This window comes from Leuresthes tenuis, unplaced genomic scaffold, assembly GCF_036924035.1.
Source record: "Leuresthes tenuis unplaced genomic scaffold, fLeuTen1.0.hap1 SCAF_16, whole genome shotgun sequence".
Taxonomy (NCBI): domain Eukaryota; kingdom Metazoa; phylum Chordata; class Actinopteri; order Atheriniformes; family Atherinopsidae; genus Leuresthes; species Leuresthes tenuis.
Genome location: NW_027325370.1, coordinates 14,800,264 through 14,824,811, shown reverse-complemented (window position 1 = coordinate 14,824,811; position 24,548 = coordinate 14,800,264). Strand labels below are relative to the sequence as shown.

At 40.4% G+C, this 24,548-nt stretch overlaps 1 protein-coding gene across 1 annotated transcript in view; it reads left to right on the top strand.

The window, feature by feature from the left end:
* mtor (mechanistic target of rapamycin kinase) overlaps window positions 1-24,548 on the top strand; it is a 71,668-nt gene that overhangs the window by 37,608 nt on the left and 9,512 nt on the right. The window contains exons 29-45 of the mRNA XM_072367853.1: window positions 2,956-3,031; window positions 5,244-5,383; window positions 7,608-7,708; window positions 8,250-8,365; window positions 10,810-10,887; window positions 11,433-11,540; window positions 14,880-15,005; window positions 16,083-16,214; window positions 17,501-17,616; window positions 20,273-20,390; window positions 20,949-21,146; window positions 21,274-21,374; window positions 21,590-21,686; window positions 22,008-22,106; window positions 22,230-22,352; window positions 22,663-22,845; window positions 23,079-23,213. Coding sequence (XP_072223954.1) covers window positions 2,956-3,031; window positions 5,244-5,383; window positions 7,608-7,708; window positions 8,250-8,365; window positions 10,810-10,887; window positions 11,433-11,540; window positions 14,880-15,005; window positions 16,083-16,214; window positions 17,501-17,616; window positions 20,273-20,390; window positions 20,949-21,146; window positions 21,274-21,374; window positions 21,590-21,686; window positions 22,008-22,106; window positions 22,230-22,352; window positions 22,663-22,845; window positions 23,079-23,213 — 2,047 coding nt within the window. The remainder of the gene's footprint in view (window positions 1-2,955; window positions 3,032-5,243; window positions 5,384-7,607; window positions 7,709-8,249; window positions 8,366-10,809; window positions 10,888-11,432; window positions 11,541-14,879; window positions 15,006-16,082; window positions 16,215-17,500; window positions 17,617-20,272; window positions 20,391-20,948; window positions 21,147-21,273; window positions 21,375-21,589; window positions 21,687-22,007; window positions 22,107-22,229; window positions 22,353-22,662; window positions 22,846-23,078; window positions 23,214-24,548) is intronic.

Sequence of the window (24,548 nt, the reverse complement as noted above, 5' to 3'; positions counted from 1 at the left end):
TAGTGATTTAACTGAGTGCAAGGCACTCCATCACGCTCCGTGACAGTCACGTACAAATGGTCATTTACTAAAATGAGCTCATTTTCCCATGTCATGCAATCACGCTTTGTGTGGTTTGATTTCCTCCAGGTCATTAACTCTTACACTTTGCGAGCCTGTGTCAAAGAACGTTCTTTATTCTTCTGTAAGTCCTAAGGATAAGTGCTTCAGTAATGCTATTATGGGCCAATACCTTTTATTTGGAAACAGCATTTTCTGCGCTGGATAGCATACAAAGGTTTGGGTGCCACCGGTCAGCCTTTCTGGTGCTACAAGTTAAAGACGAGACGATCCACGAAAAGGCTCAGAGTTAAACGTGACACAGCTTTAATATTTTAACTGTTTTTGTTGTTTTACAGCTGCAAAGTAGCTATACAAGGACAACAAAAGTGTAGAAACCTTTCGTGGTTACTATTGGCACATATCACAGCTTGAAAATCCTTTTTTTTTCTCCCTCCATGTCAACGTTTTTCTGTTCTCGTTCGAAAGGAATTCCACTTATTTTTATTTCAAAGGTTTCGGGTTTTGTGAGATTTGTCTTGAAAGCATTATTGTTGTATGTTTAGATCAAAAGACTGAGGGCCTTGATAAAACCTTTGGCCAGCTCTTCTTGGAATGTCAAGTAGTCTTTTTACACCACAAGCTCAAAGTATGATAATTCCACCCCCATGCCTAACAGCTGTAAAGATGATCTTATAATCGAGGTGCATATCTTTTTTTTTTCTTCTCTAAACTCTTCTTGTGGTGGCCTAAATGTTTTAACTTCATGATTTGACCGTATGTTTCTAATATACCTTCGGTTTCTTGACTGGAAATGTTGTTGTCTGATTACTCCACTCCTTCTATTCCCCACAAAGACCATATTTGTGCAGTTGCTGCTGCATAGTGGAACATCACACTGCCTTTCTAGAGTCTGCTCAATCCTATTGATGGTCTTTGAGGTAAAAAGGGACATTTGAATAATCTTTGTTGCAATCCCACAAACAGTTTCCTAAGAAAGTTTGATTTAGTCTTTCGGCATCAGCTTGGCCTTCTTCTACTTCCTACAAGAAGTAAATAATTGATATCTTACATGAGCCTTTTCTGGCTTTGTGGGCATGGATTATTTACATTTTCTGATGGATTCTGTTCTGTTGGTGCAGTCCGGGAAAAAAGAAAAAAAAAAAAGTCCTAATCCTTTAACCACCAAACTGCAACATGGAACAAGTCATGCTAATGCTCTGGCCCATTTTATTAGTTTAGCCCCTAGTGGCCACTGTCATGAAGTGCACTCTGAAACCTACTTGCAGCAGATTGTGTCTCGTTTTCAACTAATGTATGCGATACTTCCATTTGTAATTGTCTTTTATAACCCGTCATCCTGCAGATATTTGTCACCTTTAGCATGACCTCTTTCTGTGCCATTTCATCACATTCTTAGCCTTTACTCGACATCCAGCCAGGTATCTGACGCATTTGCTCAAATGTCCAGTGTCAACTTTTTTTCTGCTGTCCTCAGGATCTCAACTGCATACCAGTGCTCTTCAAACGCTACATTTTACAGATGTATTGGCTGGGGCTGCACAGGGGTTTTGCAGTTGAGGAAATATAATAGACTTGTGATTCATGCGAGTGTTTCCAGATGTTCTGGCGGTGCGGGTGAGTGGAAGGTGCACAAACGGAAACGGTGTTGTGACAGACGACGCATCATTTCTCAAACGAGGAGCATTTACTCGTCACAATAAACACCTTCACGGGAAGATGAAACATTTATTTTCTTTCCTCAGAATTTATTGAGGGAGGTTTTTAGTTGGCTTATCATGGAAAGAGAGCCTCATTGTTTTGTGAATGGGTTTCCTTGGAGGAACATGTATGTCATGTGAACACAGGGACTTCAGTTTGAAGAGGTGTTTCTATTGCCTTGAGTATTAGTAAGCACTGTTTGTGGTTGGGAAAGGAGTGAGGAATCCCAGCCCTATCTCAGAACTACTCACCAGCTGGTCAGTTCTGAGTGTTTCCTTGCGATTGTTACTGGCTGATGATCAGGTCTCGACACCCTCCTCAGGTCAAAGGTGGCGTTAACAGTATCGCACGATGAGTCGGAAAAGCGGATTTAGCTGTAGCTCCGAGAACACATACATGGTTTCAAAAGATTCTTTTCAAAAGACACTATTAGCACCTGCTCAACCTCATACCAATATGAATGAACTCATAAGGAGGTTGTGCAAATCCTTGTTCAGTCATAAAGGGCTGCATTTCAAAGCAGAATCTTTAAATTCAACAATAAATGGGCTTTTTTTTTTTATTTTTTAGACACAAACAGAGAGTGAGTAAAACAAAAAACCCAACTGAATGAGGGGAGACGCTACAAAAAAGCAGAATCTTCTGGCCAGGTGTGCCGCAAGGCATAATCAAGTAAATAACCTCATTGTTGTTGGCTGTCATAAAAAAATGCTGATCAGACCCAGCTTATTCTGATTTTTAAGTCAAGGTCACAAGAGGAAAATTTGGAAGTGACAGATTGCAGGAGTCTAACTTACAAAGACCTCAAATGTCCTGGTTTTACCTTGAACAGGTGCTTGTGTCGGCATTTAGATGTATGGAGAAGATGTGGGCAAATTGGGTTGCTTGTTAATATGCATGTATCACAATTATGGTGCTTGTGCTGTATGAGACCACTCTGATGACTGAGATGACTGTCAGTCGGACGACAGGTGAATGCATTCTGTAGAGTCTAGTGTTAAATTATTTCTGTTGGGATTTAACATGATTTTTTCTCCCTTTTAATTTGGCATCATTTTATCTTCCATACGTAAATCTTACGTAAATCCCAAATGACTTCCTTGCTATTTAACTGTGGTTACTACATTCATATATTGTTCTCCATGGATCTCCTGTCATTGTTTGTTTTTTGTTTTTTTTTGCCATATTTTGCAGCATCAACAATAAATTGCAGCAGCCAGAGGCAGCATCAGGTGTGCTGGAATATGCCATGAAGCATTTTGGTGAATTGGTGAGTCATTTAAATTTATTTTTTTTATATATATACCCTCTTTGTTTTTATTTGTCAGGGTTTTTTTGTGCTTGGGTGTGTTTATATGTGGTAACATCTAACCGAAGTTGAACGATCAACTCCTTCAGCACACAGCATATAGTAGGTAAAGCATTCTATAGTATGCATGGCATGTGGAAAATGAGGAAAGCCCCACATAGCACAAAATAAACTGATTGCTGCAATGATTAAGTATAAAGTCAGCCTCATAAACAGATCTACATTGTAGTGTCTTTACTTGTGGTGGATCGACTCTTTTCTGGAGTTTTTTTAGCTGGCACTCAGGAGTTCTGTCTCATTCTGTCTTTACAAATTGTAACATGGGCCCACAAACACTCAGACCCTTGCATTTCCCTATACAGATATAGACTAAATATGTTCCTAGTTGGCTGTATTATATAAGATGTCCCGTCTGCGTACGTCTGTCAAGGTATCCTTTCCCAGTATACATTTTTTACCATGGAGACGATGGTTATTTGAGGTTATTTGCTTTTCCACATGCCAAGCATTAAGAACACACTGTTCTTAATGTGCAGCATGTGGTAAAGCCATCTGCTACACTGATCGGAAGTCAAGGGCCAGGAGGAAAATTATGGACCTTTCTTGTTTAATTGACAGGATGTTTGGATTTTCCTTCTTTTTTGCACACCCTTTATGTTTCTCAGCTGTCTATTTTTCAAATCTTGCTTTGGACTACTGGGAGGTTTCCACTGTTGTAAAAGGACGTAATGCTTCATCCCAACAAACACAAACAGTCTCTGTATCTTACAGTGATGGTAGGGGTTTATTAGGTCAGTTTTTGACCTGAGGTCAGTGTAACAAACCTGTTAGTCAGAATCTTTCATATTTTCAGTCATTCATCGTATTGAATCTTGATTTTTATTTTATTTATTTATTTTTTTTTAATTCTGTTTACAGAGAGAGCTGCAGCTCTTTAATATTACTGAAGACTGGTGTATTTCAAGTTAACAGTAGATGGACCTGGTCCACAAATCAAATAAATGTCAAACAGTGGACATAATTACGCAACATTTCCACACTGATTACATCAGACGAGAATAGCATTTTGTTATTTTGTAACATCTGTCTCCCTCTCATTTACCAAAATGACATCATTACTAAAAGTGTTTCTTTTTTTCCCCGTAAAATCAACCAGACTGACTAATATAGGCTTATATATTAATGTCTTCTCATATTTACCTATCTATTTACTGATTTTTGTTTAACTATATGGCTGTGTTTAATATACATTATAAGGTTAATAAGGGTAATGATGGGACCATTTGGAAAACTATGTTGTGGGAGGATTTATTGTTTTGTTAACTGTTTAGAATCAAAAGCAAAGGAAGAGATCTGCCCTGTCAGTCACTAGTTGATGGTTACCTAAATAAGTCAGTTAGATGCAACATATTAAGGATTAATCAATGAGGCTGGAAATCTTAAGTCATCCAAGTTAGTTCCCAAAGTTTTGATTAGGATATAAATGGACAAGGAATATTGTTCCAAAACTCTTAAAGAGAAAAAAATATTTATTAAATTGTTAAACTGTTCAAGTTGGAAAAAAAAACAACGGAGCAAAAACCTTTTTAGTGAATTGATGTTGTGCTTTGATATCTGAACAAATGTGGAGGGAAAGAAAGCAGCACTGTTTGAATTTGTCCTCTGGGCCTGTGCTTCTGCACTGAATGCATTACATAACTGCATTAGTCAGACATTTCTTTCATTGGCTCAAAATGAAATGCAACTCAGGTTAGAATGAGCAAGTGGTTCCACGGCAACGATGAAACGCCTAACTGGACTCGTATTGAACTTGTTAACTTTCTCTTTAAAGTGCCTCGAGATTGACTTTTGCTGTGAATTGGCGCTTTATGAATTAACTGAAATGAATTGAATTCAGTTCAATGTTCACAACCCTACTCTGCTCCAGAGAAAGTGATATTCACTGTAAGCAAGCTAAAAAGCTTAATTTGGTTTGGTTAGTATTGGAAAAACTTCAGAACCTTGAGATATGTTTCTGTGTAAGCTGCGTTGATACAAGCACGGCTGGAACTATGGTCTGATTATCATCTTTAATTTAAAATAAACATACCGATGTTAAAGTCTCTGCAACTGTACTGCTGTGCTGTGATGCACAAAGGCTTTTATTCTTCTTTTGCTTTTTTTTTCCAATTAGGAAATCCAAGCCACCTGGTATGAGAAGCTTCATGAGTGGGAGGATGCCCTGGTTGCTTATGACAAGAAGATCGACATGAATAAAGAGGATCCAGAGCTCATCCTGGGCAGAATGCGCTGCTTAGAGGCCTTGGGAGAGTGGTATGTCCTTAGTCAAACCTATTCTACTTTCAGTATCAGTATGGCATCTGAAATTCTTTTAAATTACTGTTACAGTCATATATTTTGTAAATGCGCTGATAATAGATGGATAGAGTCATAATTTATTATTATTAACACCTTTTGGCCCATGAATGAATACCTTATTGGGGTTTTCAGTTTTATGACCTTGGTTGAAATGAATAAAGACTGCATCTGAGGTTTCAGGCTTGCAGTGTTCTGTTTCCCACTTTTATTTCTGCTTTTTGCGCATGTAGCATATTCCAATGAATCCTGACAGGTCTATCTTTTGATTCCACTGAGTTGACTGAAGCAATTTAACTGAGAAATGCATGAACTCGCGTCCAACACCAGAAAGAGGCGCCGCCACTTTAGGGAAAGCTCACCACAGCTCAGGCTCATCTTCAGAACAACCGCCCACTTTCAAAGAACACTTTATGGAAAAAGGAAGTCACAGGATGTCCAAAGTATCCAAATTTCTGGATCACAACAGAACTCAAGTGCAAAACAGATGTTAATTTCATGATGTAACCTGTCATCATTGTGTCATTGTTGTGCGCTCAATGATTTGCTTCACAAGAAGATGATTCTGCCGCAGCCAAGAAAGTCAAGACAAGGCATTATTACTTAACTCACATCGTACAGGTGCACCTTGTGTTAATCCAAAACTGCTCAGGGAGATTGTTCAAAGTGAATTTGATGTCATTTAGAGTCAAACTCAAATCTAAGTGGAGAACTGGCTCCATTTCTAAAAGATTCTTCTGTCGTGAGAGTTCGCGATAATCCAGTTTTAACTTGAACACGCTTGATGAAAGAGCTCTTTAGAAGTAAATAACCTATTACTGCTACAGTGCCATGCCATATTTGACATGTTCATAGTTTTCATAGTTTTGCCTCATGCTTTATGGTAAATAACTGTTTACGGAATCATGTACACTCGGTTCTAGATAATATTCTAAATGACCGGTTGCACACTAATCAGAAGTTTTAATCAGAGTCGACTGTATTGCAGTTTAGGGAGCTTATGCATTAGCTTTACTTCTCAGGCCTTGTAGTTACGTCCATCTTGTGACTTCTCTATGACCAGCCTGTGGTTGGAAGTATGTTACTTTGATTGGTCTGCACACCCATAAAGATGGATTTCTGGAAGAATAGATCAAATCCAAACATCATTTATCTCCCGTGCCTTTTAAGATGGATTTCACTGCTAAATAGTGTCTCTCGGCTCACAGTTTTGTATCGCCCTTCCAATCAAATGGTGACTTAAGTTTTTCCTTCTTGTGGACTTTGTGATGGTCTGCTGTAGACACACATGCCAGTGTACCAGAGTTTTTGTTATTCAATAGACAGATGGAAAATGACTTCACTAACCCCCACTGGCCTTTTCTCATCGAAACGAGTTCCAGCATCCTGCCTGGTAAACACATGCACCGGGTTTGATCTTCCCCTGCACAATGCATCGATTTCTGTCAATGAAGAATTAGCCTCGGTTAGACACATTTGTCCCCTATGGGAACATCCATCTGTTTTCTGGAAGACTTGATTGTATCAGATCCATATGAAGTAGTACACTGATCTAAGATGTTCATCTGTAAGAATAAATGAATAAATAAATACCTGCAGATGTTACAGAAAGCTGGTCTGATCTCTGGTCAGCTTCCTTTTCATCCTTGGCCAAAAGTTCTTTGCTGTCCGAGTTTAAAAAAAAAAAAGAAAAGTGAATTAATTCATAGGCGTCTGACGACCTCAGAATATGTGTCACTTTTAATATGTCCTAGATTCACAAATATGGCTCTGTCAGTGAAGGAGACCAGTATGATATAACATTACTGTCGAGAAGCTTTTAAGGATGAAAACATCACTCATCTTAACCTGTCAGCCAGTTAAATCCTCATCTTCTTTTATATTTCAAGTACAACTTTTAGACAGTGTAATATGTAAATATTATCAAAATGTACAATAAAAGGACACAGTTGATGTTTGTTTGTGCCTCTGTGGTTCAGTGTCTATTAAGTCTCTGTATCAATACTACAGTCAACAGTAATAATATCTGCTTCGAGTTATCTGATCAATAAGACCAGCTGAAATGAAACTAATAATCACTTCCTGAGGTCATCTGTGCGAACATGGCAGCGAACAACTGCAAATATGCTTTTCCTACCATCTCAAGAGTACTGTTGTTGTTTTTTGCTTTTTTTCTCTCCAGGGGTCAGTTGCACCAGCAGTGCTGTGAAGAGTGGACGCTGGTCAGCGAGGAAACCCAGGCCAAAATGGCTCGTATGGCTGCTGCCGCCGCCTGGGGTCTAGGTAAACATTTCTAACCCATCATACTGATCAAAAATGACTCGTTTTAGGAAACTGCTGACGGCGAGCGCAGTGTGTGCAAAAGATGGGCATTTAGGCCTTTCTCTCTCAGAAGCTTTGGAAGCACAAAAAGCTCTTGCCAAGTCTCCCTTGCATAACCAGATGTGAATGGTGTCCAGTCATAACATTGACACATCGTAATGTGCGAAGGTGGATAAAAGCAGGGGCCAGATTGCAGAGGCTGCTTTGGATGTTTTTTTGTCTCTGGCTTGAACTTTTTAAGCTCAGTCGTAAACATCGAAGTGACACCTGACCAGCAGGCTTTCCTGTCTGAATATGTGTGAAAGCAAAATGATAAAGTTGCATTTATTTATACTGAAGCTTGCTGGGGTGAAGTATGGTTCAAAGCAACCGCGAGAGACTTCTGCCGTAAGTGATTTCTGAGGTGGCACAACGCCCAGAACTGCATGTTCTACTCATTTTGACATACGTGATCTTAATCCTGTCCATGTTCTTTTCCTTGATCTGGTGTTTATTTCTGAAGGACACTGGGACAGCATGGAGGAGTACACGTGTATGATCCCAAGAGACACGCACGATGGGGCTTTTTATAGAGCGGTGCTAGCTTTACATCAGGACCTCTTCTCATTGGCCCAGCAGGTGGGTTACGTCATTGCTCAGCAATATACACAGTGGAGAAAAAAATGTACATAAAATGTTTATATTCTTAGTCAGCGACTCATTAAAGAAACAATCTGTGGTATTTGGCTCGTTCCTGTTGCTCCTGGAATTTTTATTAGTCTTCACTGCAAAATATGAGAAGTTGAAGTCTACTATAAGCCAGTACTGTAAAGCAGCATAAAACAACTTTACTGCTGTTCCAGAGAGGATTGATCTCCCGTCATCCGCTCTTGCTTTTCATTAAAAGTAATAAAATGTATTAGGTTTGTTTGTTTTTGTCTTTCAAAGTGCGGTACCTCCTTGCTGTGGAAATGTTATGTAACATTTGAAATTGTACATCACTGGAGCATTTAGGCTTAAACGCATCAAGAGCCCGACTCTCCTCCCGTCTGCCTTTCAACGAGGTCTGGTTGAGGTCGTCGTAATGGTTTCCTTATTCGATGAATGTTGGGAATCGTAGATGAGCTCAGTCCCTGGAGCTTGATTTGTTCATGCTCAGTGCCAGCACCTCTAACTCACCCAAGCTTCAGCGATGACAATAGTAAACACCTGCTCATCCGATTGCCTTTTACTCATCCTCTTAGTCATCTTTTCTCTTTAAAGCCCCAGAGACTTGCTCTCTTGCTCCCCCACATCCAATTTTGGGGATTATAGCATTCTGTAACTGATCAATGCAAAAATCAGACTTGTGACTCTTACAGACAATCGACTGCTCACAATGGATGAAGAAGAATAAGAAGCAGATGGAGCGAGGGTTAAAGCTTAAATGTAGACATGAGCTCAGTCTGGTTTTCCGGATGTGGTTGATAATAACACTTAAGTCCTTCTGACTCCATGGGCCGCAGATTGCTTTACTTTATAAATCTCAATGTTTGGCCTGTTCCTCTGATGGCATGTAGACACTCTGGTCATGCTCCCTGTCAGTAAGGCAGCTTGCTTTGCCAAGATTTATAATATATCCAGTCCTCTGGTTTGTGTTTGATTTGTAAAGTGTTTGATGGGGTTACAAATCATAGCCTCTCTTTTAACTTCGCACTATATTTAATCTTTGTATCATGATCTCTATAATTGAAGCCTAGGGCCTAACCATTAACAAACAGGCCTCTGTGCCACACTGCAATTATAAAGTGATATCAATGGACCCTTATCCTCTGTACATAAGTGTAATCTTTACATAACAGAATAGATGATTGGGTTACTTGTTGTTTGTGCTGCCAGAAACCAGACACTGCATTTATCAGGAGTCGTCTGGACTGCACATTTCCAGTGAGGCCCCAGCTCAGTAATTCACGAGTAAACAGGACTATAACTGTGCGGAGACTATAAAGAAGCAGCCTCATTGTCACCTCGTAGCAACCACCCTTCCATAACCCCTCTTCTACTTGTGCGTGCTTCAGGAGGTGTTTTGGCACGCCATACCTCCTTTCCCTCCCCTTGAAAAAAGAAAATAATTGGTGGAAGTCTGTCTGAAACAGCTGTGTGTCCTGGCCTCAGAGAGCTTCCTCAGTCATCTCCCTCATTTTACCATCCCACCATCCCACTAATAACAGTTCCCAAAAGCCCTGAAATTGGTACACCTTCAGCTGCACTGCTTGTGTCCTTGTTTGTCCCTTTTACTACTTTCTACCAGCTCTTTCTCCGTTACGGTTTTTCCAACCCTCTGGGTACTGACTGGAATGTCTACAGAATCTGGGAATTTGGAGAAATGTAGTTCTGACAGGAAATGTCAGAGACCTGGAACCATGCAAATGAGTCAGTAGCATTTGCCCTCAAAAACGGGAGAAGACAGAGTTTGTATTGTCACCTTAGCAGCAGCAGTGACTAACAGGTCCGCTTATGAATTCTTCTTTGTCACCCTCCACTTCCTCTCTCTGTCACTCTGCATACATTTTAAAATGTTTTCTGAAGCTCATTTGAACTCTTATATAACTCTTGCCCTGTTGCTCTCCACACATAATTTCCCTCTCATCATAAAAGATTTGGCGTACAGCAGCGCGTCGGATCATTTTCCTAAACAAGCAGGCATTCTCGCCCTGCTTTCTGGCAGCTCCTGAGTGAAAAGGGTGTGAGCAACAAGCAGCAACAACACCTACATTTATTTGTACAAAGTGTTTTATTCGCTGGCATTGGTCCCGAACGTGGCTGCTTCTGATGAGGTAGTTTTAAGAGGACCTTGATGTTGTGTAATGGTGCATGCTGGGGACATTCTGCTAACTTGAGGAAATAATGATAGTTGGCTTTACCTTTGAGTTAAAAGTGTCAACGCAGTTTTACTGATGCCATAGATTTAAAGGGAATGTAGAGGCTCCAGTTGCACCATTAAGGGTGACTTGTAAAAGGAAAAAAAAAAAAACATGATTATGTGAATGATGACGTTTTTTTTTATTTAAGAATACATTGTAAATGTGTTTTTTTTTATGTAGTGTATTGATAAAGCGAGAGACCTTCTGGATGCCGAGCTGACGGCCATGGCTGGAGAGAGCTACAGCCGTGCTTACGGGGTAAGTGTTCCTCCGAGACAGCTGAAAAAAGAAACCGATGTCTGGCTTCACTTGCACATCTCCCTTTTCCTAGCATTTATGTGTGCTGGGATTATGTCATAGCAACGAAATATTGATTGTGATTATATAAAGTCTCTAACCCGCAGTCTCTGGAAGTCTAAACAACAGTCTGTGCTTCTTTTTATACAATTGGATTCATGTGTGGATATCCAAAGTCAAATCAACGGCTTAAAATAAAAAACAACATTTGCACATTGATACAAGTATATTAATGCACAATGCTGATATGTCCACATCAGGGACATCTCAACTGGGATTTAGATTCTAAGAGTTGGTCTTAAAATGGCGAAAAATGTGAGCAAATTCTTGAGATAACCAACCTTTTTGCACCAATGGGTTCTTTGCAGATTTTGATTAATTGACAGGTTTTGATCATTCTTTTACATAGTCCAGACGAGACTTTTGCTTCACTTGGGAAATATAACTGTTGCGACTGTTCTAATGAATGTGTGGCTAATGCGAGTCTGTGTGGGTTTGTTTCCAAGGCCATGGTATCTTGTCAGATGCTGTCAGAGCTTGAGGAAGTAATACAGTATAAGCTGGTGCCAGAGAGGAGGGACATCATCATGGAAACATGGTGGGAGAGACTTCAGGTAAATGTAACACATGACGTATGAACCCACAGATACACACACACACACACGTGCACACACACACACACTCACGTGTGCAAATGCAATGCAGAGCAGATGTTGGAAAAAGCTACTGTAACTAATGGAAAACAACCTCTCTGAGGGCATGCAGAGACACACACCAAGTAACAAAGGCCCCCTTAGTCTCCATTTTTTTTGGTTTGTGTTATTTCTTAATGTCAAAGTCATTTGAGGGAAGCAACAATAAATATGGAAAGTGTACCCGGGCAAATGGACCTTTTCTGTGTTTGCACTTAAACGTTTAGAAGATGGTCAATAAAGTTAAAGATGTTTTACACATTCCACTCTCAGCAAAAACAAGTCTATTTGTATCCCATAGTCGGAGCGTTTAAATTTCCCCACAGTAGTTTAAACCTTCAGCACATGGACTCAGTCATGAGCTTAAATTCACCATCAAACACGCTTATGCACTTCTCTTACTTCTCATGCTTGTCTTCTCTTAAGTATGGAAATGTATACTAGTATGTAAAAATGCTTTATTTTGTTGGTTTTAAAAAAAAAAAAATTATGATTCCCATTATTGTTATTAGTTGGCATTATAGTTTTACACAATCTATATGTTTTGCTTTTAAATGAGAAATGGGTAAATGTAGAAGAGCATTAATTCCACAACTAGTCGAGGAATATTTATCATCTGCCAAGTCTTTGGAAACCGAAATCATTACCATCCAATTAGTTTTTCCCTTTTGCCATTAATACTGAATCAAAATGCGGCCCAGCCTTTTATGTGCATGTGGAAGGAAAAAAATGCATATAAACCGCTTTTCCGCTTTTGATTTGTGATGCTCCAGTCCTGACTTTTTACACCATGAACAAGCCGGTCAGTTCAATGCAGCATGTATGAGGTAGATTAAGGTCAGTCCCCGCTTACATTTCTTCCCCTGCAGCCCTGCTTTCTTCATCAGAAATGTCATTGTTCACTCAAACCACAGACTTGCCCAGAGATTCTGTTGTCGCTGTGTTTGACAGTGTTGAATACGGTGGTAATGCAAGCTGAGTTGTTCCCACCTGACATGCAACATGGCTTTGTTTGGAAGCTGTCATTTTTTGGCAATGACTTTGTCATTGTCTGGGGCCATTTGTGGTCTTTGAAGCCAGCATTGGGTAGATTGGTCCTTGCAAGATGGATTTCTTTTCTTGATCACGATATTGTGAATCTTCTCACTCGTAAAGAGCCCAATAGAGCTCGACACACTACATATTTTAGCGACTGAACGACTGCTTCGTATTTTTTTCGAAGACAAATAACCGGTGTCTGCTTTAATGCACCGAACCAAAACGGCTTCTCTTTTTTTCCCCCAAAGTTTCCATGAAATTAACTTGACCTTTCCTTTTTACTACGTAGTAAAAATGAAGATACTCTTAATCACAATGACTTTTACATAGTAAAAGACATGATGTAGTTTGGTCAGGGGAAATATTTGGAATCAAGAGGGGCCTTTTCTGAGCAAACAGGCCGGCCTCATGATGGTCTGTCAGAGCAGGGGGAGCAATGCCCAATAGGTTGTGTTTCCCAGTTGTGATTTATTGGAGGTTAACGTCACACATGTGCAGGAGGACACACTGTCCTGCCCCCTTGCTTCTCTTTTCTTCACATGAAAACTCAGTGCCCCACAGTCTCTCTTTAAATGCATCAGTGATTTCTTGCGCTGCTGTGAACAAACAGATCATCAACTGTTTTAATATAGCCCCAGAGCCGTGCCTTTGTTTTCATTTCATCATCTTTTTCTCCTAATTTTATCCGTTTCTGGGCTCCAACCTTTTGGGCAATGGATGTGTAGCTATGAGCGAATAATCGGTTACAAGCTCTATTAAAGCATAGCAACCACCTTTAGAAAAGTGTTTTTCTCTCTCTGCGTTGTCTTGTTATGTTATATACAGTCAACACACTGGCTAAATGAAGAGGGAATTACAGAGTTTATTTAGAGCAATTTCCTCCGGGATCAATTAAGTTTTCCGGCTCTGATGTTTATTATGTATGCGTCTTCTTCCTGCTGGTGTCTGTTGTGGATGTGTTTAATATTTGTGCTTTAGAACATAAAAGCTTTTATTATCGCTAACTCTTTACCTAAGAGAGTGGAATGGCATTGAACAAAGGCCCACAGCCACATTTTAGTCATGTGGTACACATCTTACACCATACGCCCACAACGATGCCCCCCCCCATTGATGTGGATTTGATCCCGTTTGTAAAACTGAACGAACCGGACTATTATTTCTCGCTATGTTTGTGTACTTTCACAGCAGAATTAACAGTTTATTGCAGTTAAACCACGTGTAAAATGTCTTAATCTTCATTCACACAGCACGGTCCGGGCCAGGAGTGTCGCGCCTCGCTGTTCTGTGTTCTGAGTTTACGAAGAGACAATGGGCAAGAAATTATTGCTCAGTCCCTGCGCCAGCGGCAGAAACAGCCGCTGAGCTGAGTCAGTGTGTTCATGAATAGGAGAGCCAGCATGGTGGATATTAGACATCTGCACTGGAGTAATTACACTAATCATGGCTCTGATTTCACAATGTGGCATGCTGTGCTTTGCCACTGCGAAGGATAAAGGTTTAACAACAGTTGCATAAGAAAGGAATCTTCTTTGTGGTGTTGAAGTGCAATCTTTGTGCAATAGGCTCTTGTTCATTGTAATCATCGAGCATAGCTTCTGCCAGATAATAACTGCAATCGGGCCGTCATCCTATCATGTTAACATCACTTTAAAAACTTCAGAGTCCATACACCTGACTGTAAGACGGGACTGGTCCCAGCGTACTTTTACCCTCTGAGGAAAGGTTAAAGATGTCAGAAAGAGGACTGTTAAGTAAATAAATCTAAACTTCAGACACAAACATCATACATTTTAAAAAAATATACGAATTATAATTGCTAGGTGGAAAATAGCACAATATGTACCGTCTTTGTGGTTCAAAAATTCTAATCAGATTATGTTATTCTGTGGGACCCCTCTGGAGAGGATTAAAACACAATATTTTCGGTCTCTTAGTAGGTGTTACCAAACTCTGCAGCGTGGTGTTATGATATTTGGGTGATGAGAATATTTAGCAGAGATTACTAATCTGTCTGTGCACTAGGTTGTGAGCCGGTACTCATAAATGGGTATGATAAAAAGATTTGGCAGTAATAGGAGCCCCTAGGGTTTAAAGAGTACCTCTCCTCTGTGTGTTCAAGCTTTAGTTTAACAAGTAGGTGCCTGTTTTTTCTTCTTTTCTTTATTTTTTTAGAGATGAGCAACAGAATAATGTGGTTTTTTTTTGTATATTTTCCTCCAGGGTTGTCAGCGTATTGTAGAAGACTGGCAAAGGATCCTGATGGTTCGGTCACTGGTTATCAGCCCCCATGAGGACATGAGGACCTGGTTAAAATATGCCAGCCTTTGTGGAAAGAGTGGACGCCTGGTCAGTGCATTAACACATCTGTACACAGCCTCTCAGTATTCTCCGTATTGATTCTGATTCCGTTGCATTCTGAATGAATCTTTTGTGTCTGATGAAATCAGTTCTGTCAGTCCGAAAAGGATTGAAACTTCATTTCAGCCCGTTTCTTGCTGCCACTAATGTTATTAACACCTCACCCTAAATCCCACTGTTTAGAAACCCGAACCTGCAAATCTGTTCAATTAAAGCAGTCTAGTTCAGGTTTTCCATCTAAACCTCAGTTATTCTAATTGGTTGCAGAAGATGGCTAAGACTCATGTTGTATTTAAGCACAAACATTCAGAGTGCCACAATCCCCACCACTGCAGGAACGGGAGGGGGGGGGGGGGGGGGGGGGGGGGCAAATGTGACTGGAAACCAGCAAACGTGGCAGGAAATGTGATGTGAAGAAGACAAAAAAAAAAATTGCACCTTCTTGATTGATACATGCTTTGGAATTTTTTGTTAAAGCAATAAATCTAATTTGAGACATCAGAGTTGAGAGGAAAACTCTTTGATTATATTACAGCTGCCCAGCTGGGGAGAAGCATGGAAGGCCACACATAAGAACTGCACACAGATTTCTGCCTGGTTGTGTGTGGAAAGCTCATATTGAGATGCGACGGCCTCATCTGTCCTTGCAAGATTACCGTCTGCATGTCAACATACTCCCTGTCTCAGAAATGGAAAACATGCTGCCTCCCTCTTCAGATTATCTCTCTGGGGTCAGCTTGTCCTGACTATAGAAAACTGCCTTCTATCCATCTAACAGTTCCCAAAACAAGACATAAGATAGATTACAGCTCTGACCCCTAATACCTATGCTCAACTTTAGTTAATACTTATCATACATTACAATATCGTATGAGTTTCCTTCTTTGTCTTTTGCACTTTTAAAAGTGCATCATTCATGAAATTTCAAGTATGTATTCATGCTTTCACTTCTTTTAATCTTTTATTCCTAAAGGAGAATGAAGGTCAGTGTGAGCAGCCTCATTAATTAAGTCTGTTACAGTTCAGTTACTCTTTAACCCTTTGTTGCTTATCTCATCCATCTAGGCACTTGCCCATAAGACACTGGTGCTTCTTCTGGGCGTTGACCCCTCCAAGCAGCTTGATCACCCACTGCCAACCACCCACCCACACGTCACATACGCATATATGAAGTACATGTGGAAGAGCGCCCGCAAGGTAGGACAAACACCGGTTTCTGTAGATGGTTCAGAGTCTGATGAATCAGAAAAGGAGAACTTGGATGGAATTTAATTTAATTTGATAATGGATAATAATAGATCATTTGATCATGTGGCACATATAGCACCCAAAGATCCAGGCTGTTCTCAAATGAGTAGGTAGAGACCAAAGACTAATGCTAAAAGAGTTGAATAATGGGTGTACATGTGCCAGTTGGCCACTCTTGGCATTTAAATCCAAATAAATGATCATGTTTCTTATGATTACTGGATAATTATTACTAGGCAAAAAATCCACTGGATGTTTAAAACAGCTTTTAACAATCTAATGACCTCTTGCTGTTATATCAATTGGAGGCAGCCAGCCTGGAGGTAATTTTGTCTTCAGATAGGCTGATAAATCTTTCCCAAGCAAGTTTCATTATTGTAATCATAGGTGTGAGAACATCATTATGTTACAGGTTAACTTAACAAACATTTGCAAATTATCTGCTAAATTTGGCATAGCTCAAGGAAACAAAGTTTTATTGGAGCTGAGATCTGTATTTGCCTGCAGCCTCAATTTTAACTTAAAAATGGGGAAAGCGGTGATAAGTAAATGATTTAATCCCCGATATTTAATTGAAAACAGCACAACGAATATATTAAATGTTGAACCTGGCTGGAAAATTGGTATTTTGAAACCAGGAAGACCAACTCCCATTTTGGCTTGATATGGGATGTTAGTTTTTTAACGATTTAAAAAAAAAAAAAAAAAAATCTTAGTATGCCAGGTAGTTAGTCTGCCTGTTGTTCCATAATGCAGCATTTCTTTCAGGGGGTGGGAGGTCTGGACTGTAGGCAGACCCATTAAAAGTGTGCTGAATGTGGCTTGGCATTGCATGGCTGAATTAAGCAAAGCCTTCCCCTAAAAACAAGTGGCATATATTTCTCCAAAGCCTGTATATGTGGTGCCTTTGTGTAGTTTGAGAGGTTTGAACCTTCTCTTTTAGAAATCTTAGTTAATATGTAAGACTGACCCAACATTTTGATTAATGTTGTTTTTCCGTCTTAAGTTTCCACAGCACCAGTGGATGAAGCAAGCCCTATAATCTGCTAATACCTGCCAACACAGTATACTATAAAATTGTTGCCTACAGAATAGATGACTTTTCAAAATGATCAGGAAACTGTTGGTTTGTTTTATTGTTTATCATAAAGGTCCAAACCACCACAGACAAACAGATTCCTTACAGTAACATAAATCTATACATACATTTTGGTGACTGTGTTGTATCTCTCCAGATCGATGCCTTCCAGCACATGCAGCACTTTGTTCAGGGGGTACAGCAGCAGGCGCAGCATGCCATCGCAGCAGAGGACCATCAGAGCAAGCAGGAGCTCCACAAACTGATGGCCAGGTCTGTCTCTTTTTGGAACCGCAATAACAGCAACTGTCGTAACAGCTACATAAACCTTTTAGGCAGGATTCATACGGACTCGATCCTCTAGTGATGGGCGGGTGGGACTGTAGCAGCAATCAATCACAAGATCAGACACACAATTAGTCGGGCAATTTCACAGGCTGACATCTCTGCTACCGACTGGAAAAAAAAGTTGAACTTTTCTCATCTTCCTACTGCAAGCTACACTGGTGAAGAGAAGCAAGAGACGTGTCGAAGAGGGAAATTGCAGGCACAAATACTAAAATTCATTATGGATTAATTCTGTATAGATTTTCCAGGTTCACCTGCACGGTATTTAGCAGTCTGGTACTCTGCCATGACTCATTCTGACAGTTAATTGCTCAGAGGCATCATTAATGTTATTCCTAACACCTGTGCTTTTGTCCTGTAGAACATATGTGTTCAGAGTGTTCAATTTCTTTTATTGTGTGATGGTCCAATGCAAATTAAATCAGAACACAGGTCTCTTTACAGATGTGAAGGAGGAGGGGAATGAAAAGGAAGTGCTCAAAGTTGCATTTTGTTAGTATATGTATTTTTTTTTCCACATTGTAAGACTTTATTGTATGTTTTGCCAGTCTATTGACTCACTTTGGCATGGCAGAGAAAACACATGGCAATACGAGGAAGCAAAGAAAAAGTAGCCTCATGTATTTTCTTCCCTCGTGATGCAAGCACACAGGGTTCATGTGCAGTGCATTCGGCCTCTTTTCCATGAGAATGACCCAGTGTGGCATAGCATCTTTTACAAGTCCACTGATGTCCTGTGGTCTTTCTCAAAACTGCCCAGATTTTCTGCATTTCTCACCTCAAACTTCTCAATAAAACAATCCTTTTGGTCGTAAATGTGCCAATAAAGGTATCACCAGGTGTGTCTCCTCCACGGTGCTGGTGGTTTGCTCCAATAGCTCCTCCTGTGGGTGTTGCACTCTTCATTTTTTGGCACAGCCAAGACAATTTTCCATTGCTATCAGCTCACCTCACTGTTGGAAAAGTTACAGTATGAAGTCTGTTGAAACACTTATCAACACAGCTACAGATTAAACAAGAAAAGAAGTTGACATTCTAATGCGTGTTTTATGAGTCGGTGTATTAGCAAATGGAAAAAAATCACTAAAACGAGTGGTTTCTCTGCTCTGTTTTTGCTCATCAAAATAGTTTGGATTTTTAAAAGTCCCCCACTTCATTTGGATGTTCCTCTGAAAACAGAATGCAGACAAATTCTGCATTGCATTGTTTTTCGTGTCGGTTAGACAACTCAAAAAGGAGAAGTGTGACATAGGATTAGACATGTAATATCCCAGGTACGCTAAATCATACAGGAGTGTCATCTGGCCATATGCACCAACATACAGCAATCATGCGTACCCACCCATCCCATAAATCAAACGGGACTAGACACAAGCGTGACAACAGGCAGAAGGGGCTTCTTTCATTTTTGCATCTTCCACACGATGACTCTGGCAGTCTAAGGAATGCGTTTTAAAGAAAACACCTGTATAGTGTCAGTCGGGATGGGTTCACTCCAGACATTTTCACACACTTTCATGACTGCAGGTCAGCTACATGGTATGGAGCACACCTGGACTGCACAGTTCGACTCTGAACGCAGTCACACAGACACCTCCACTCTCTCCTAAAATGATCCAGGGTAGCTCAACAGATGCTTTACATGGGATAAAAAACTCTAGCTTTTTGTTGTCTCAAGGCACCGCGACACCCTGTCCTCCAGCTTTTACACGTCATCTGTGAAAGTTGAACTTGTTAACAGATTTTGAAAACAGGTTTGCACCATTCGTACAAACTGTACTTTCGCATGGAGAAGTGCTCAATAGAAATGATGTAATGGCAGATTAAAATTTATAGGAGATGATCTGCAAACAGCATTCAGACTGTTGATGGATGGATGGATCAACAACGGTGTTTGCCATTTACACTTTTTGTTGTAGCTGTATGAGTTATAGCTCCTGGCCCTGCCAAGCACTGCTAGTTTGACTTTTGCCTGTAAGCATCTGTGTTTGTAGGTGATGGATCGAGCCAAGTCTTCCTCAGGGATGCTCACTGTCGGCTTAAGCGGAAGGAAAATTGGATTGGATAATTGAAAAATCTCCACATATAATCCCACCACTTGTCAGCAGATAAATGCTCTGTTGACTTAAGTAGTAATAGTTTTGATAAATGCCTGTAAGATTTCCAAGTCTGCTATGGCTGTACAGCTTCTTAGTAAGCTGTCCTTGAAGTTAACAAAAACCACTGCAACCTTTTTACCGGAATGACAACATGACGATGCTTAGAAACTCCAGCTGACCCAAAAGAGAAGTTGTTTCCTGCCTACTAATGTAGACATTAAACTACTTTCCTTAACAAAACTGCTGTTAATGGCGTTGACCTCTGTCATCGGTAACTTTAATAGTCTACAAAAAATGTTTGATGTTTTTTTTTTTTCCCCCACTGAAAGCCAGAAAATGTTTTTTTTCTTTCTTTCTTTCTTTCTACCTGACAAAGTTTTAAGGCTTACACCATTTCTTCAGCAAATAAAGACGGTGTGTGAGCATCTATTTCTTATCAGACTAAATCTCCCCCTTTTGGGTGTTACTTTTTGATCATGCAGATGTTTCCTGAAGCTGGGGGAGTGGCAGCTCAGTCTGCAGGGCATCAATGAGAGCACCATCCCCAAGGTTCTGCAGTATTACAGCAATTCGACTGAGCATGACCGCAACTGGTACAAGGTCAGTGCCTCCCTCTCAAGTCTAACCTCTCACTTTTGACTTCTCTCGGGCTGCAGTTAAATTCCAGCTGTGTCAGCAACAGATAGCCCCCACAGTGACATGTCATTAGGAAACCATTCAGACTCCCATTTTATTGTATATCAATCAGAAAAGTTTTGGTGGTTTCAAGTAAAGTTTTAGTTGTTTTTTTTTTGTCTTCGTGGCTCATTTTATTGCTCATAACGTGGCTGTAATTTGGGTTCCTGTTCTGTCTGCCTCTAAGTTATCAGGTGCTGATAAAGCATCTCTGCTTTTGTTGCTGCAAGCTACAAATGTAACTGCTCTTACCCTCTCTCTTTCCATGTTCACCCACTCTTTTTAGCTTTCAACTTTTGAGTAGCTGGCTGTGTATAACACGGCAAACATCGAACTCATATGTGTGGATCTTGAATTTCATCCCCCTGGGAAATATCTGTCCAATAGAAACTGGAAAATGACCACACAAACAAATGTGAAAGGGATTTGAAATTACTAGCTATTAGAGCCAATTTTACCCACTTTGTGCCATCTCTCCGGCAGGCCTGGCACGCCTGGGCTGTGATGAATTTTGAGGCAGTGCTGCATTACAAACACCAGAACCAAGGACGTGATGACAAGAAGAAGCTGCGGCACGCAAGTGGCGCCAGTGCTAATAGTGAAGCCAGCAACAGTGACAGCGAGGTCGATAGCACTGATCACAGTCCTATTCCCTCTCCAGGCCAGAAAAAGGTCAATGAGGTGAGAGTCGCAGAAAGTCCACAAAAGGCAATTGTTGATTTTTTTTTCCCTGAGTTTAACCACCACAGAAATCGTTTTCTTCTCTCGATGCATTTAAACAGCACATGTCGTATGCTGTCCTCTGCAGGATCTCTCAAAGACTTTGCTGCTATACACTGTACCTGCAGTTCAAGGTTTCTTCCGCTCCATTTCCCTATCCAGAGGAAATAACCTGCAGGACACACTTAGGTGAGTTAAATGACTGTAACACACCGGGTAAGTAGTCGGAAGAAGCCTAACTTCACCCATATTTCTGGAAACCTTGCATATCTGCTATGTGAGTCTAGGAGGACCTCTAGTGGCTAATGGGGATTCTAGCATCTAATGATCCATGCTAATCAGAGAGACAGATTCTGATCTTGCTTTTGTTTTTGTTTTTTTGCTTTATTTTTTAAACTGCTCAGGGTTTTGACTCTATGGTTTGACTACGGTCATTGGCCTGAAGTGAACGAAGCATTGGTGGAGGGCATCAAGACCATTCAAATAGACACTTGGCTGCAGGTAATGCACACACAAGCATATTTGATGTGATAGTGGCTGAGAAGCTGAATAAATGAAAGGCAGAACGTTTGGTTAGAATGTAAATCCACCATTAAAAAAAAAGTACTATATTACACATATCAACTAGCGCTTAATCTGAAAATAAAAAAATTTAAAACAATTTCCCTTGCGGGACCAATAAAGTATCTGCATCTATCTATTGTTCTACCTATCTGTCGTTCTTTTGTTCTTACTGTGTCCACAGTTATTTTTTTATCACTTTCACACAAACCAAGTTTTACTCTTCTTTTCTCTTTGTGTCTGTTTTTTCTCTCTTTGCAGGTTATCCCTCAGCTTATAGCTCGAATCGACACCCCTCGAGCCCTGGTGGGTCGTCTCATCCACCAGCTACTAACAGACATTGGACGGTATCACCCCCAGGTACACCTGCCACAGGTTTACACCGGCCACACAGAGCAGAGCCAAGACCCCACTTTTAAAGGTATCTTAGGGTAATTAAGCAGTTAATCAGTGTTCTCTCTCTCTCTCTCTGTTCACCTTCAGGCTTTGATCTACCCACTGACTGTGGCATCCAAGTCTACCACCACCGCCCGCCATAATGCTGCTAACAAGATCCTGAAGAACATGTGTGAACATTGCAACACTCTGGTTCAGCAAGCCATGATGGTAGAGTGATTAGATTATTAAGATTTACTGTAACAAATATAAAGGTCTGTAATGCCCCTCCAGAATAAAGTGTGTCGTTTCTTCTTTCTGTGGATGGATCAGCTAATCTAACACTGTTACCCTTTTAATTATCAACTGCAGATCCAGAGTTTATCCTCTTCATCTAATTTAAAATCATTTATGGTACGATTTGTAAGAATCTGCCTGAAATGATAGAATTAGGTGCTGCTGTTGTTTAAAAGGCTCAAATATGTGTTATAAGGCTGAGAGATTGCAGTCTTGCCTCTTTATCTGGTCTTTCTTTACCCAGGTGAGTGAGGAGCTTATCCGAGTGGCTATCTTGTGGCATGAAATGTGGCATGAGGGACTCGAGGAAGCTTCGCGTCTTTACTTCGGCGAGCGCAACGTCAAGGGCATGTTTGCCGTGTTGGAACCTTTACATGCCATGATGGAGAGGGGCCCACAGACCCTTAAAGAGACCTCTTTTAACCAGGTGTGTGCCATGTAATTGTGAGGTTGAAATGACTTTTGATGAGTGCAGCACCAGACACTGTGACCTCCAATGTGGATTTGCCTGATAGTTTGTCATCTTGTGTGAGAAGATTTAGCCACAAATTGAGCTTATTCATCTGGACAACAGCAGTTTTTGCTGTTGCCGTGTAATGGAAAAGACAAATGCAGGAAGTCAGCATTTAGCTCCTCATAAATGACTTGTATTTGTTGTAGGCTTACGGCAGGGATTTGATGGAGGCTCAGGACTGGTGCAGGAAGTACATGCGCTCTGGAAATGTTAAAGACCTGACCCAGGCCTGGGACCTCTACTACCATGTATTCAGACGCATTTCCAAACAGCTACCCCAGGTGAGTGAGAATGCCGCCGCTGCAATCAGGCTACACTGCTTTTTTTCTTCTTCTTCTTCTTTCTGTATAAACCACCTTGTTCATAATCATTGCAGTGCGGCTCAGGTAGGAATATATACCTGCAAGTGTATGAAAAGTGTATTCACAAGCATTTTTCTACATATACTTTAGCGAAATGAATACAGGCTATTCTTCAGCATAATAGAAAGAGAAATCAACTTAAACTATGGAATCTCATCTTTGCAAACTAATTTCAATCAGAAAAAATATCATTGAAAAAAATCCACTGAAGCAGCACATATTTGAATGGCTCTTGAGAAAATTGGAGCTGATATCCAACTACTTCTGCATTTCTTCGTCCACTCCAATCTCTCATCAGAGATTCCATGTCCTCACTTAGTCTTTGATCTAGTGACGGTTAATCTGACACACTGACGAAACACACTCGGTCGTATTCATGTAGGCATAACGGAGGAGGGATTTGAAAGTGGAGAGCAGTGGGGGTTTTTTTTTTGTCTGCAGAATTAGGAAAAAAAAATATTGTAAAGATAAATTAAAGAAAGATGGTTTAGAAACAAAAAGCTCTTTTTGTTCTAACGTGTCTGGATGAATGGATGAATGGATGAAGTGGATGAAATCACATGCCAAAAATAGTGGTGAAAGACAGCATGTGATGAGACAAAAAACATCATTTAAAATTGTTGTCACAGCCTGTTATATGATACTATGATATAAGCTCAAACTGTATTCTTCAGCCTGCTGTTTTTTTTTTTTAAATGAAAAGTTTCACCTTCAGAACATCATACACACTACTCTTTGTTTGAATTTGTCAAGCCACCTGCACATAGTGCATCGTTGTCTTTTACCTGTAAACATATATTGACCCTGTATATTGTTCGCGATGTAGATGCTGAGCACAGGGTTTGTGTAGCTGAATTAATTTAGTACATCGTCTCGAGTCCAGGAATGAAACTTAAATACCAGATCTTGTTGCTTCTGGAGTGAGGATGAAGCTGAACTTACAGATGTCAGATTTCTCTGACAGATTTCTCCCAGCTATCACCACTTTGTTCAAGTGACAGTAAAAACCGTTCTGTCAGCAGCTCTTACTCCGTGTAATAAATGGAGATGGTAATACTGTTTGGCATCGTGACGTGGCCTTGCTTGCGGGAATATCACAGTACGCAGCATGAAATACATAGCAATATAATAACATGCTGAGAGCAGTGCAAATATTCCACCACAGGGCATTAACATAGATCTAAATCATCTCCAGGATGCACCCACACAGCAGATACAGAGCAGGCTCCGGCTGTAAACACACATGGCCACCAT